The 15441-nt window shown below is 44.6% G+C and overlaps 1 protein-coding gene across 1 annotated transcript in view; it reads left to right on the plus strand.

The window, feature by feature from the left end:
• The first annotated feature begins 15358 nt into the window (after positions 1 to 15358).
• The window catches only part of PPP3R1 (protein phosphatase 3 regulatory subunit B, alpha), a 31822-nt gene continuing 31739 nt past the window's right edge, over positions 15359 to 15441 (plus strand). The window contains exon 1 of the mRNA XM_026033951.1: positions 15359 to 15440. Coding sequence (XP_025889736.1) covers positions 15439 to 15440 — 2 coding nt within the window. The 5' untranslated portion in view covers positions 15359 to 15438. The remainder of the gene's footprint in view (position 15441) is intronic.

Below are 15441 nucleotides of genomic sequence, written 5' to 3' on the forward strand. Positions count from 1 at the left end.
TTTTTTCCCAGTAAATGGAGCAGGGAAGCAACAGCACCATCCCATCTCCTGCTTTAACTGAAGCTGGATGTCACTTCTTGCACACTGGTTGTTCCCTTTGTCAATAATTTGTAAATTACGTATGTAAACAGAAACCACAACTTTTGATCTTTGTAATAAAGGATTTAAACACAGTTCTTCCTGTATGAAAATATGACCTCCTAAATGAGAGTAGAAAACGCTGTATCAGAAAGGYGGTTGTTTTAAAGGTCCGAGAGCAAAGGGCACAGTCAGCGCCTCCCAAGAGTCCCACTCAGTTTCACAGACCTCACGGTCAGGACCCAGAGCTATTGTTCCTAGCAAACACAGATCCAACGTGCACAGATGCAAAACGCAATAGTCCCCAATGGAGATTATTGGCAAAGTTCAACAGCATTTTGTTGTCTCCGTATGYTAGAAAGTCATGGCTTTGAATGGAAATGAAATACAAACATAAATATTTCTTCCCATTGGATTTTTAAGCAAAAAGCTTAAAAACCTCGGAAAAAAAAAGTCTAATTCAGCACTGTCTACCTGAGTTTTCTGCATGCACCAACACCTCTCAGGGATGAAAGCTGACTTGTTTTCATTTTAAAGCCTGATTTCAGATAAAAATATTATCAGCATTTAAGCAGAAATTTCCATATAACAGACCTCGACACCACCACATTTTCAGCCACCAACTTCAGCTGTGCATTGCTAAAACATTACTTATTTCCTCCACAATCTGTATACTGCAGTTGTTTTGTTTGTACATAYAAACTGGAAGCACAACACTGTCATGAAATATATTTGATGGATACTCTTCTGTCCTAGTAAAAGGAAAATGTGCAAGACTGACCTCCATCTGAGTTCAGCTTCCACGAAATCCTTGGCCCACGACATCCTGGTGCTGCAGCACTTAATATCACAAGCAATAAATCCAGCCTAGCCTGATACAGGAGGGCTGTTAGTTACCTGGAAGCTCACCCTTCCCAAGCTAAGTCCSATATGGACTCTTGTCCATATGAATAGCAAATAGGGCAGCTCACAGACAGTTGCTTCTCAAAGGAGGGCAAGGATACTCAGCCCCACAACCTTCTTTATCCACAGGTCCCACGCTGCTGCCTGGGATTGCAGCTCCTTAACCGACTGCAGCAGTGATGAAAACTCTGGTTAAGATGTTATTTTTGGGAAGGTGTAGGAGGTGTTCTCCAGCAGTTGTTTCCTTACCCCTAAAAGGATGTTTAAGCATGGAGGAACACGGCTTGATAGYCCTGCATTATCCCTGCATAACAGAAGATAGCTCCCATGGCGTTTGTTGCCCGCTGCTCCATTGGGGACAGCAGCACTGGTACTTTGCACACACAACAACACAGTTCCACCAGCCMACAGGTAAACACCTGCACCTCCTGGAAGTGCCGCATAGAAGGTTTAGAGGGGATCTGATCACTATGTATAAGCATCTGACGGGAGAATATAGGGAGGATGGGACCAAACGCTTCTCGGTGGTGGCCAGTGACAGGACAAGGGGCAATGGGTCTAAGTTGAAACCCAGGCAATTCCATCTGCATACGAGGAAGAACTTTCCTGTGAGGTTGCCAGAGCCCTGGAACAGGTTGCCTAGGAAGGCTGTGGAGTCTCCTTCCCTGGAGATTTCCCAAATCCACCTGGATGCAACTGGGTGCCCCATACTCTCTGGGTGCCCCTGCTGGAGCAAGGAGATGGACTAGATGATCTCTAGAGGTCCCTTCCAATCTCAACCATTCTGTGATTCATGCAGCAATGTCAAAAACACAAACAGTGTCAATTCAGCTGAAACCACAAAACCACTGATATCTGAAGCTTTTACACAAGAGAACTTCTAAGACTTTTCTCATGACACTTCCAGTTTTCATTTTCATAAGATTGAAATATGTAGAACCTTTCAGAGTCACTTTTTCATCTATATTTAGGTGACATTTAGCACTTTCAGACTGCTGAGCAAAAAGGATCCAAGAGTAAACTATTAGTCATGATGATTAGGGTTGCAATCCTGCAAAAGGCTTGCAAGAAATCACAAGAATGCATGCAATTCCTGCATTCAGCAACAGCTCCTCATACAGCCTCTGGATGCTTCCTATCATCCGATTCCATTGGACAAGAGCAGTCCTGCCAGTTTCCCTGCCTTACCAACAGCAGCTAGCCAGGTCTCATCAGCATCACCTGAGGATCTGCCCACTTGTTTGCACAAGCACACGGAAATCACTGTCAGAAGCCACAGCGAAGTGTTCTAAAACATTTAAGTGGATGGAATGCAAAGCGAGCCTTAATGATTCTGGACTGATTAATATCAAACCACTAATTTATTACACTTTCTATAAAAAAAAGAGACTTCTGCACAAGGAACCTGTAAGTTCTGTATTGATACAAGGCCTTTACACGCCAGCAGAGGCATCTTTCCRCACAACTGAGAGCATCTGGCTGATTTGCTACGTTCAGCTTCGAAATGCATGCTATTTTGAATAGGATTTTTCCCCTGCTAGAGCCTCCATGTAAAGCTTCGATTAAAGACACGACATGATAGTAAACGCTCACATTCCTGAGATCTGAAACAGGTTTCCAAGCACGGCCTGGCAGCTTCTGCCAGCATTTATGGCATATTCCTTTTTTCCCCCCTTCCTGAGGACACCACTGTAAGCCTCGAAGCCCTGTGAACTCTGGCTTTCAGCCTTAAAAGAGAAAACTGAAGCAGTCCAAAGAGAGCTGCACCAGTTCTGCCTTTCTATTGTTTATTTTTTAAATTTTGTCCCCGCCTCAGAGTTCCAGATCTATCAGCCAACATGGTCTAATTCCGCACACTCAGGAGAAAAGTCCACGAGTGACCCTAGTTGCATTGTACTTTACACAGAGCTTCCCCTGCCTCTTCACACAGAATAGACATGCAGGGACTAATCAGGCTGTATTCTAACCGTAGAACAGAAGGGAAATGAGCAGCTACTAAAACACAAAGTGGCTAAACTGGACCATAGAAAGTTCTGCTTGAGGTGAGCAGTAGAGGCCCAGCAGGGTCTGCCACTGCAGGGCTAGGAAAGAGAACTCAACTACATGCACTGTTTGTGTGGTGCACTAACATCCAACTCAACTTCTCACTACGGTATAACATGCACAAGTCAAAAGTTGCAGACACTTCTGAGTTTTACCAAAATCGCTGGGCAATTTAACCTTTCCAGCTGCAGTCAGTTGTGCCTCTCAGTCAGGCATGAGTATATTGACGCACACAGTTTTCTATCGGAGACATGGCTTAAAAGCAATGCCAGTTTTTTCCATTAAGTTTAGTGCCAAATATCTTTAAATTCTTCTAACGCATAAGAGTGCTTCTGCAATGACCAACTGTAAGGTTTTGATATTTTGGTGTTCCGCCTTTGGACATAGCCAAACATAAAGGCTGTCATGCAAAAACAAAAATTCATATATGATTAACAAGACCTCTTATTACAAAGCTGATGTTATTTCTCCCTTTACCTCAAACAGCAATGAACAGCCTGGTAGCTCATCCTCTTAGTCCTGCAGCATCGGAGCAATCCTGAACAAAGCTCCAGATGATGCAGGCAGCCCAGAGGAGAACCACACGGTCTTGCTGGAGATGAGATGGAGATGAAATGGATGGATGGGATGGTTAGGTATCCTTCTGCTCTCAGGGAGCAATGCCTATGCTGAGGGGAAGCACACGCATTGCAGGGACGAGATGTTCTCCAGAGCCTGGACAGAACCGCGTGAGGGTCAGGGGAGCCACGGGGCAGCCTGCAGTAACACCACAACAGCGGGCTCTGCGTGATGGCCCCTGCCCTCGGAGCAAGCTGCTGACCCAGCCACGGCGCTACCCACTTCACACTCTCCTTACACGGCTGTCTATGGCTTACTCTCTATATATGAAATACATATGCTTAAATTGGGTTTTCCTGCTTTGTTTTTTCTCTTTATGTGTACAATTTTTGCTTTTGCCTTTGGAAGCACCTCTCTACCTAAATATTGCATCATAGGCAAGCACAGCAAATGCAAAAAAAGCTCACTGTGTGAAAGCACAAGTACAGTCACCCTGGTCCTACGTGCGAACTGTACAACTGTGATCCGAGCATTTGACAATATCACAGGATGGTTAAGGTTGGAAGGCGCCTCTGGAGATAGTCTAGTCCAACCCCCTGATCCYGCAGGGACACCCAGAGCACTTGGCACAGGTGGCATCGAGGCCAGTTTTGAAAACCTCCAGAGAAGACTCCACAACCTGCTCTGAATCTTTAATATTCTCAAGGGATCACAAACATTTTGTGCTCGCCAACTGACATAAAAGTAGTTATATAATGAACTAGTAGAGCTGATTAAAACTTCTTGTATTTTTTAAAAGCGAAAACAAGTAATGAAATTTCCAATTGCTGAAAGAGCAGAATCATTAGCTATCCCTATAAGCTAAAATGAACAACATCTATTCCCACATAGACTTGTCATAAGTATGRTATGGTGGGAGTCAAAACCACGAGGGAGTGGGAAGGGGGAGCGAGGCAGGAGGGAAATCAACTTGCAGTGAACTCAACCAGCCCTCCCCGGGCAGACCTGCAGTGCCAGAAGCAGCTAGCACTCAAGCACAATGCAAGCAAGCAAGGAATTCGGGCACACACTTATTTCCAAGCCTACAATACGATCCAAAGAGCACTGAAATGGGAGATCAGTCTCCCCAGTCTTCCTCCTATAACCTTTATTCCCGCAGAACCATGTACAAAGCATGTACAAATGCTTTCCATGTCCCGTTCCACAACTCCATGGCTGATTAGGTCTTTCCTATAGAGAGCTGCTGAATGAATAATCCAAGGGAAAAGAGTGGACAGGCATGAATGTGGAGCCACGCTGCTGCAGAAACAGACACAGATGGAAGCCTGAGGTTTTGTCCAAGACACTGGACAAAAAGTCAGAAGTCAGAACAAAATTCTTTTGGTAGTCTCCACTTTTCAGATTCACCAACACCTTCCAGATTCTCTTAGACTGCAGCTACCCTCAGAGAACTCTCCCCTCACTTCCTCACTTGCTAAATGAGATGGAGCTTTCCCGCYAGCCCGCTGAGCACACTGCGAGCATCCTGCCACCACAGGCGACAGTCACCGGTGCATTCCGGTACAGCCGATTTATGGGAGCGCAGACTGAGAGTCGCCAGCGCAGCAGTGACACAGGCAGATGACGAGCGCAACACAAGATGACCAGGTCAGCCAGTGCACCAACTACTAACGCCAATGCTCCGAGTTGGCTGGATCAGTGCGTGGGACACGTGTCCGGGGCTCAGCCCAACGCTGAGCATAAAACTCCCATCACTGAAGGCCTGAAGACAGCAACAGCCTCGAGCTGCCATAAAATTAACTGCTGAGCATACGAAGATTGGGAGCAATGTTCACAAGCTGATTCGGCGCCTACAACTGCTCAGCTGCAGAAGGCACTTCCACGGGAATATTAAAAATGAGAAATGCCTTTTCTTTTATGATCTACTTACTGTGGTAGATCACAATGGGCCAACAATTTCCTCCTTGTGTCTCATGGGGATTCTCTTGTGTTTTAATATTGTGGTTCAAATGCAGCCCCTCTTATTACAGACACAAATCTGCATCACTGTTCTCTGCTCTGACACAGAATTTCACAGAACTTGGAGCAGTTTGGTGTAGAACCTCAGCCTCTCCTTTGGTTTTCATGAAAAACATTTTAAAGTTATGAAGGGGGGTGGAGGAGGAAGAAGAGCAAGACAAAATGTGCTCAATATTAACTTCAATTTTTTAAAGACACCAGTCTAGAAATAGCAAGGAAGGTAAAAGCAAAATCAAAAATAGTCCATGCAGTCACTAGATGGTGCTAACAAGAGGAATTATCTACACTGAAAGATCTTTGAAAGCCCTAGGAGAGAAGTGTAGACCTCACTGAAAGGCTCCCCATTCAGTTTGTGGCTGTGGGCTACCTTCCCTCCCTCCTCAGGAACATGCTGTGTCTTGAAGAACCGAGGGCAAGAGCACGCACCTAAGAGGAGCGCTCTCAAGAACCGCTTTAGCTTCAGGTGGCACCTGAGAGCAGCCGCTGCCGAGTGCGCCACGGTGCAGTAGACCGCAGGGGAACCTCGTGGGGACATAGGGCGGCTCCCACTGTCACCAGCAGCCCCATCTGACCCTTCCATGTGCGCAACCTCCCAGGAGCTTCTGCCTCTGCGCTGCTCCCAGGAGTGCACGGGACAGGCGTCAAGCCATAATGAACAGTCTTCGCACATTCACAGTCCTTCTGGGTGAGAACACCTCTACTTTAACAGAATAACTATAACTCTAAATGCCACAGGCAAGCAGAAGTTCCCAAAGACAGAACCATACCTCACTTTGCCCTTGTATTTTGCAAAGAACGTGACAAATCACACACTTCTGTAACTCAAATTGTRTCCACTGCACAATGCTCCATACTCCAGAAGCTGTGCATCTCTGAACTATCATGTAGTTTAGCATTTTGGCAAGTTACCACTAAGGCTTTAGTGCTTCCAATAACCAAACTCAACACAACAAGTCTTTGCAGTGGGCCGATACTCTATGTTACCATAGTCCTAGGCCTAGCAATGAATCTGACTTGGTAAATTCAAGTCTCCACCGTAACGCTGAGCGATTGCTTTCCTCCACCCACTCCCAAGTGCTTCATTCTCAGGGGAATAACGCTCAGATTTATGGAATAAATGCCTCATTTTTGCTAATGTGCAACACAGCCTTCCAGTTTCAGAAGTCAGCATGAATCTTATTCTGCTCAAGGTGAAATACTGGTTCTAGCTAGCAGAAATCTGATGTCAACATGAGTCCCAGCTCCTCCACCACAAGTCAATCTTCGTATTTCTTGTGACATCTTATTTTCAGTAAGAGACAGGGCTTTGAGTTCAGCAGACCCTTCAATCAAAAACCTCTTGGTGCAGCAATGTCCAAAAATGTCTTGATACAGATATTCAGGAACTAAAGAACAAGTTATCACACTTAYGAAAAGGAAAATATATTGCATTTAAAAAGGTCATAGATTTTATGGATTGTAAATCATGGATGCTTCCAAAATATTGAGGTCAGTGAGCAAAATTTGTAAAAACGTCAATTAATGTGATACATTCCAAGGAGCCACATTACACTGTTTAGYTCTCCAGTTTGGCACGATACAGCAGCACCTTTTGCTGGGATTTCTGACAAATGCTGCAGTGTTAAAACCCTGACTCAAAACTCTCAGACATAACTCTTAAAAAAAGAACTTGAGATGCATTAGTCCCATAACTGATATGCATTTTGGAAATAATTCTTTACAGGGTTTGAAGACCTAGTTTTGGACCAAGTTCSCAGGGAATACCACAGTTTTGAATGGCAGCATCTGAGAGCAGCTTCTGCAAGCCAGTCCCACTACCTAACTTACAAAGCCCAGCGTCTCCCAAGCCTCCCTGCAGAGACCCCTCTTTCCACAGGAGGGAGCCTTTCTCCCCGAGCACGGCTGAACCTGCTGGGCTGGGCAGTCACTTCGCTTTGGAAACTGCGCGGAGTTTCCAGGAGCTCGGGAAAGCTCTCCTTGTGACAGCTTCTGCACAGCAGGAGCAGAACGGGTTCCTAAAGCGATGCAGAAAGCCAGAAGGCAAAGCTCCAGGGCTTGTAAGCTAAGCTGCATTTACTTACTGCTTTGAAAAACAAAACAAACTCCACAAGGTTCCAGAGGTTACATAAAGCAAGTTTTACTCAGAGTGAGTTGACAGGAATCTTTTTCTAGCCCCTTCTGGTCTCAGGGGTAGAAAGTTGAGGTTGCCCAGAACCGTTGCCTCGCTTTTCTTGGCTCCTTGCGTGGCTGCACGCTGCTACCCCTCTCCCCCTCGCACCTATGTGCGTGTGGGGAAAGCCTGGGCTTTCCCTGTGCACCACCTCCTTTCACACGCACAGTCCTGACCGCAGGGAACACCACCCCCGTTACTGAAGCCCTCCGGACAGCACTGCAAGAGCAGTAATCCACATCAACCCAGGGCACACGGCATCTTGAGGAGACACCCTCCTCCCTAACAAGAAAAAACTCAAACTTGGAAATTTATTTTGAAGGAAACAAAGAAAAGAAGTTCTTTTTGTAGATACCTATTTACCAATCAACTCTCAAGTGAAGTTTATGTTTTACTAGGTTAACCTGCATGGCAGCTTCTTCTAGGAGGAAAAAACAACCAAACAAAAACTCCAGCTCACTGGCATTATTCAAATCCATTATTTTCACTGTTGCCTTATTTGCCTTCATTACTTGCACCACACTTGATGGGAGCTCTGAGGTGCAATCTCTATCATGGCTGTACTGTGGTAACTGTGTAATTATTAGTTTTCCAAGATGCAACTTATGCCACTGTTTCCTTGGTAAAATCAGTAAATTCAGAAGTGACAAACCAAGGATTAAGCTTCGTTGTTGTTATCACTTAATAGCCAGAGAATACTATAGTCCCTGTTGCCCGAGTCTCTCAGGATCGCTGTCTCCTGCTGTGCACAGCTAACTCCCTCTGCCAGTGATGGCAACAACACACACACAAAGGGGACAATGAGTCCTTGAGCTCTCCTGCAGTAGCAATTCCCAAATATCAGAGCAAACATATTTCATATGTGATAAGAAGTCTAGGCAACAGTTTCTGTGTTTCCGAAAGCATGAACCTGTACACTGAGAATTCATCATAAACTTAAGATACCAGAKCCCCTCAGTTTCCAGTTTTGTAAGAGTTTCAAGCACTGGTTCTACTACAGATAATTTTAATAGCTTATTAATACACAGACCTAATATAGTTAAATATCATGGAGCCAAGTGAGGGAGAAGGGAGCAGGGAAAACACATYTTCTCCAAAGGTCTCACAATCTTGATTTACGATTAGCCACTACCCATTCCCAAAAAAGCCACCCTCTTTCTTCTTGGCATTTAAGGCAGTGACTTCAAAGTAATATTATGAGTCTCGACTGCCTACAGCACTTGCTACTGCACTACAGGTCCTGCATACAGGACCTGTTCTTACAAATGACCCGCAGCAGGAAAGGTGGATTCAGCTCCAGGCCACGGTCAGCTACACTGCAGGCTAGAGTTTAAGGTAGCAAGACGGGGCACAGGGTGCTACTTGAGCACYGTCCAAGCTTCCTAACCAAAGCCTTCCCTAATGTTTTTGGAGGGGAAGGGAAGGCAAAAGCAACCTGCAGACTATGCCAATGTCAGATCTCCAGCCCCGCTCAGGGAAGTTTTCTAGGACAAAGCTTTCCCTGCATGGTGGTATTTAACCCTGCAAAATTATCACACTATAGGGTATGTGTAAATTGMTAACAAGGTATTAATGCTGAACCAAAGCAGACCAGACAACAGACCTTGAGATGTCTGCCAAGTCCACAATATAAGCTAAGGCAACCCAAGCAAATCTTGTTTATATAACACTTAATAAGTCCCAGTGGGAAGAGGGACAGCTGTGCAAAGCTGGCTTGGTGGCCCCATTTTTTWAAAAAAACAATAATTATATCTACTACTGCCATTTCGTAGAAATAAATGTCCACAGAATCTGCTGAAAATTCAAGGTGAATATAGGTAAAGTTTAAACATAGAAAGCAGGTAAAAAGGCAACCTCGGTGGTGCATTTTGGAAGACAACCGAGATTATCTTGGCAGCATAATCCTCTTGATGTCAAGACTGTCTTGATGTCATATCGCTGTTCAGCRAGATGAAAGATTAAATTAGTCATCTGGCTCTCTAAGGTCCTCTTGGGCCTCTACCCTTTCTCTTATTTCAGATTAGCAAACAGAAATGGCAGGCATGATCCTTGGCAAGCCACATATCTATTTAACCCTGCCAGCAAAGATTCATCCATCCACAGGATGGGCTTGGGGAGGGAAGAGCTGCCTCGTGCAGCAGCCAMGAGCACCATGCACGGCTGCACCAGGGAGCTCCCTGCAAGAGCTGCACTGGGCGCCTCGAGCATCTCCGAGGAGCAGCAACAACGCAGGCGGCCAGTCCAGCACTTCTGGCAGCAGCTGAGGCCAAAATCCCATCTGCAGAGATCCTGTAGGAGGCTGCCGGATCAATCTGGCTACTTGAAGAAAATCTTACACAATATTAACACCACATACAGAAAGCTGTAGACTTCACTTTTCTTATATCTATGTTCTTTCTCAAACAGTACTCAGAACACGCACAGAATGTTTTTATTAGAGTTGCAGTCAAGGACACATCAGCTATAACGAAGCAGTGAAACGTAACTGCTGCCAACAACATTCTGGTCTCGTCTACACTAAGCTGACTTTCTGCCCAACATCCACTCGCTGTCAGGCTCCCACAGAATGACACTAAGCTGCTTCATCAATAGTCTTAAAGTTTATTTTGTTCTTACTGCAACGCTTGACTATGCGGTTGCACAGTGGTAAGCATGACCTTAACACAGAGCACAAGTYTGGCAACAACTTGATTGCAAATGTAATCTACAAGAGCCACAGAAGCTAACTATGCCAAAAGGAGAGCTACAGCTAAGAACCAGGACTATAAATGGCTTTATAAGACCACATCTCCCACTGCAACTTTCTAGCATCATTAACTCCAGCGCTTTTACACCTGTAAACCATTTCTCTTTTGCTGCATAAGTAATTTTGAGGTCCTCATACCTGACCATCCTCAAAACAAGTCCCGGTGCAGGGAAAACAATAAATTTGTGGTACCACTTCAAACATACGCTGCTAGGCAAGTGTGTAAGTCCCCGTGGGATCAGGACCTTGGATGGTGAAGTGATGTAAAGTATGCTGCAAAGTAAAACAGGACCATAACTTTAAAGGCGACAACAAAGCCCTGGTTAGTGTAGCCGATAAAAAGCAAAAGCCCTCATCAAGTTTTTCTGATACACGTTTTACAAACTTGGCTTGTAAGTTTTCTTCAATAAAATACAGTTATAAAACAGATTCTCTTGTATTGTTTCATATGATAAAGTGAGCAGTCCAGAAATGAATTCATTTGTGATTTATTTACAGATAGGCCATAGAAATAACTAGTTACTATCCTTGCTGTCATTACAAAGACAAACTACGACGAAAGGATGATGCTTCTTCAAAAGTATCTGTTTAGGCACACAGCAAAAAAGCATAAAACTGAAGATAAAAAGATGCCATCTACCAACTAGAACAGAATAAAAAACACCTRCTGAAGTGAACAAATTATCTGATAAATATTGTGGCCATTCTTCAGGGATTAACAGAAGGCAGCTCAGCATATAAGAATGGACATCAAATTTGCTTCTCTTTGCATTTTCTTTTGTCCAAAAAATCACTTCAGTGGAGGCAATAAGAATACCAAGCTGAGGATTAAGAAGCTAGAGTCACAAAATTACTTTGAAATTAATATAACTAGTTTACCTTTTCATTTAAACTGACTGACCTCCTTACTCAATTCCTGTTTTTCAGTGATTTCAACTACAGCATAGGGAGGTCCTAAATAGGCAGCTTCAGCAGCAAGCCCAAGAGACGCGGCCCCTTCTCACTCTTCAGTCACGCGGGGCCTCGCTAGCGCTTGGCTGGTGGGAGGTTTTCAGCCAGATGAGCTCCCTGACGATGCCGCTCATGCAGCCCTGGAGCTAGCACTGGCCCTGGCGAGGGGAGGAGCAGGTGGCACGATGGTGTCAGGCCTTGATGGCCCGGGAAGCTGCTCCCGCAGGCAGCAACTCCGGCCACAGCTCCCCATGGCAGCTGCAATCCTGGTAAGCAGAGCACGATCCCAGAAGACCTCAGTCACTATGATCRGGAGCAAGGAATAAATGTTCATATATAGTTAGATAAATTCTCCCCTTAAACAAACAGTTGTTCTTCTTGCAGGCAGATATTCATTTCATGTTTTTGAACTAAGCAGATGGTTAAAAAAAATATTAACATTTTAATGTTAATACCTGATGTATTTATTTAACATGACATTAATGTTAATAAAAATACATTACATTTTAAATCTATGGCAACAATTAACAAAAAGCAGTCAATGAGAACCCTGGCTCTACTGAAGACTRCAATGCATTGCTCCCTAAAGACAAAGGCAATACTTATTTTCTAAAATACGTTAAATATTAGCRTGTGAAAAAGAGAAACAATGATTTAAACTAGTTATTATTACCTAGGTATAAGAAAACTTAAGCAACAGTCTTATTTCATTCAAAAATGAACACATATATCTGTCTTCTGTGCAATCACTTCCTTATCTTTACTTGTAAAAATAATGGGAGCATTTTGCAATTCTAAGCTTACTGTACAAGTGGCAAGCCGATATACATAGGTTAAAATAGTTAAAATATTGTGGTTCATAAACTCACAATAAGTGCCTGACTTTCTTCTCCAAGAGAACCCTCTGTTGAAACTCACTGATGTAAGAATAATAATGAGGCGAAGTGGCCCAAAATGACAATCGACATATCAAAAACATTTACAGCCAAGGTAAATGTAGACATGCTATAGATACCTGCACATCCACACCTCCTCCATTTCAAAATCTACTGTCCTACAGTGATGCAAAATGACTCAACAGGTAATCAAAAAGCACCCAGCTAATCTACACCTTTATAAAGCTTCTACAGTCTGCATTGCTCCTAGTATTAACAGCCCCATTTTTGATTTTTGAGGTATGGAGAGAAGCGTTCCCCTGTGTCCCTAACATTCATTTGACTTTTTCTTTTTTCCAGATATACCTAGATCTGAGAAATATCATCTCTCTCATTTCCCAAATCTTAGCTCTTACACATGCACACATGCAAGAATACAAGAACAGACTCCTATTAATTGCTTTCAATCAAAAAGACAGCTGCAGGTGTAAGAAATACAACAGGTACTTCACCTTTCCATCCCTTTCTCAGTTTTAGTCAGTATTGTACCTTTAGATTTGCTTCTTATTCCCGCTGTTGTCATAGATAAAATATGATGAATAAATGTGGTGCATGGGTTTTAAAGGCTTAGGTGTTCAGTACCTGYAGCAAGCGGCAATTCTGATTAAGCATTCAGAGATGGACATTTCTCATTTCTGCCTAGAAAGCCTTCCTCTCTTGCTGATAATGCACAACATCCTTCCTCCCTTCCCCCATCCCCAGCAGTTAAAAGCATCACTTCTTCATAGGCATGTCATAAAAGGTGTCTTCTTTTTCTGCAAAGGGGTTACAGAAGAAGAGTTTATATATTTTTTTTTAAACATGTCAGAAGCCAATAAGAACACTTATATGCTTAAAAACTACATCTTTTTCAAGCTTTTCTGCACTGTCCCGGGACTTTACCTACTTTGCTGGGAAAAGCTGCTTACAGCTGATGTTTAGGGTCAGGACAGAGGATTAGTTAATTAGGTGGCAGCCTTCATCGTGGGTTAATAGGTTCAGGAACACTCCACACAGGATAAACTCAGTGACATTTGTGATGAAGTATGTAAGGAGAACAGAACATGGCAAGATACAGGATACCCTTAAAGGATCAAAGCTACATGTTACATTAAAAAAAAATCAATCATCTAAAAATAGATGAGCTACAGCAAGTAGCACTTAAGAAWAATGTTGTGAAAGAAGAATTGCAGCTAGAAACAAGTCACAAAGAAAGAAATAGTTTCTAAAGCATTAGGTCAAGCACTGTGCACTATCACTAGTGTTAATGTCACTGCATACCTGTGTGGGCTCTTCAGTGAACTTACTTGCTTAGTTAGCTGTAAACGTAAAGGTCTTTGTGCAAAAACATTATTATTTTGAAGTTGAACTATTATAAATAAACCACAAAAGCTTTACTTAAAGACTCTGAAACTTACTCTAAAACACCTGTAAAAATACAGTATCTGCATTTGAAAAAAATGCTATTCTGAAATAGATAAAATATAATGTAAAACATTAAATGCAAGTCATAGTTTTGTACTGGTTATTAGCTTTACTCTCCATTCTTCCTAGCATTCACACATTTGATTTAAGGAACCCAGGTTTCTCCAGGAACTCTTACAGTTGCCTTACCTAGTCTTAGGCCGGCTCAGAGGCCCACAAGCGGGCTACCATGATGATGCATTGTCCAAGATGCCAAAAAGAGAAGAAATCCTCGATTTTGAGCAGAAAGCCCCTGCTCAACTGTGATATTATATTTTTTTAAAAAATGGTTTTAATGTAATAACCCAGTTTCTTCTTCTCTTGCAAATATGGTTGCATCTATGCTGAACTTGTCAGGATTAATTTGTGTTTCCCTGCCAAAGTGGCCAGCTATGACAACCCAAATATCAAATGCCTGAAGAACAACATCAACATGGTCCTGAACTTACTCTCTGGCAGTATTAACACAAGAACATTTAACATCTAATTGTTATTTTCTCATCACCACTTCATTTGTCACAGTCTCATGCGCTGTCACAGCGCTCCAAAACAAACATACTCACCAGGGCAAGTGCAGGGAGAAGGGCAACAGCAAAGACAAGGTAGAAACCAGCCCATCTCTGCCATTTYAGTTTACCCTTCATCGAGGTTTTAAAGGCATCACCTGGCCTACTTAAAACTTTACATATATATAGGTCATTCCCTCAGAGCCAGTCTTACTTCTGCAGGCAGTTGCAGCATCCTAAATCTGGCCTCAAAAGGCTTCATCTGTTTTATTTCGCACCTAACTGTATCAGGCACGTGGACGCTTTTAAAGATTATCCAACAAAAGCATTCTGCTGCTTTGTACGATYATCTGTGGGCACAAAACAAGTAGTCTCCTACAAGCTGCGAAGCATGAAAGGCCCTTGGGTTTGGCCAGTCTGCCAGGGTATTTCAGWCACAGGATGGGGACACCAGCTCCCCTTGGAGCCAGACATCCCAGAGCCCAGCCAGGGGCTCTCTGGTTTTCTCCTTCCTTTCCAAAAGRCAGCAGTGACACAAACAGCACCCAGAGCGCTGAGTGCTCCGACCACATTTCAGCAGAGCTTGAGTACAGAAAGAGACAGCGGCTGCCCTAGGAAGGCAAAGCACCGCGGGGCCCCACAGTACCGCAGGGGGAGGACGCACTTCCCTGCACAGGAGCCCGTGCTGGTACCGCTGCTGGTACCGCTAGCCGGGCTACTGGGCTGCCTCTCGGTCCCCTGGGCCGCCGCCGCTGCCACCACCGCCTTCCCCATCGCCCTCCACARCCCCTCCCACCCCACCCACACGTCCGCCATCACCGGCCGCCCTGCCGCGGCCGCCATTTTGTACTCCCGCCCCCGCCCGCCATGGAGGACGTCAGGCGCGGCCCCGCCCAGGGCGGCGCCCGGTGCCCGGATGCGGGAGGCGGCGCGAGCGTTGGCGCGGCGCCCCCTCTCCCCCCGCGCCGTTGCGGGTCAGCGCGAGCCTCTGCAGTGAGGGGAAGGCGGCGGCGCCGAGTGACGACAGTGAGGCCGGCGCTCGGTCGCTTCGGTTGCGGGAGAGACGCCTGACGCCCACCCGCCGCCATG

This window comes from Nothoprocta perdicaria, unplaced genomic scaffold (assembly GCF_003342845.1).
Source record: "Nothoprocta perdicaria isolate Ctin4 unplaced genomic scaffold, notPer1 scaffold_138, whole genome shotgun sequence".
Classification (NCBI taxonomy): Eukaryota; Metazoa; Chordata; class Aves; order Tinamiformes; family Tinamidae; genus Nothoprocta; species Nothoprocta perdicaria.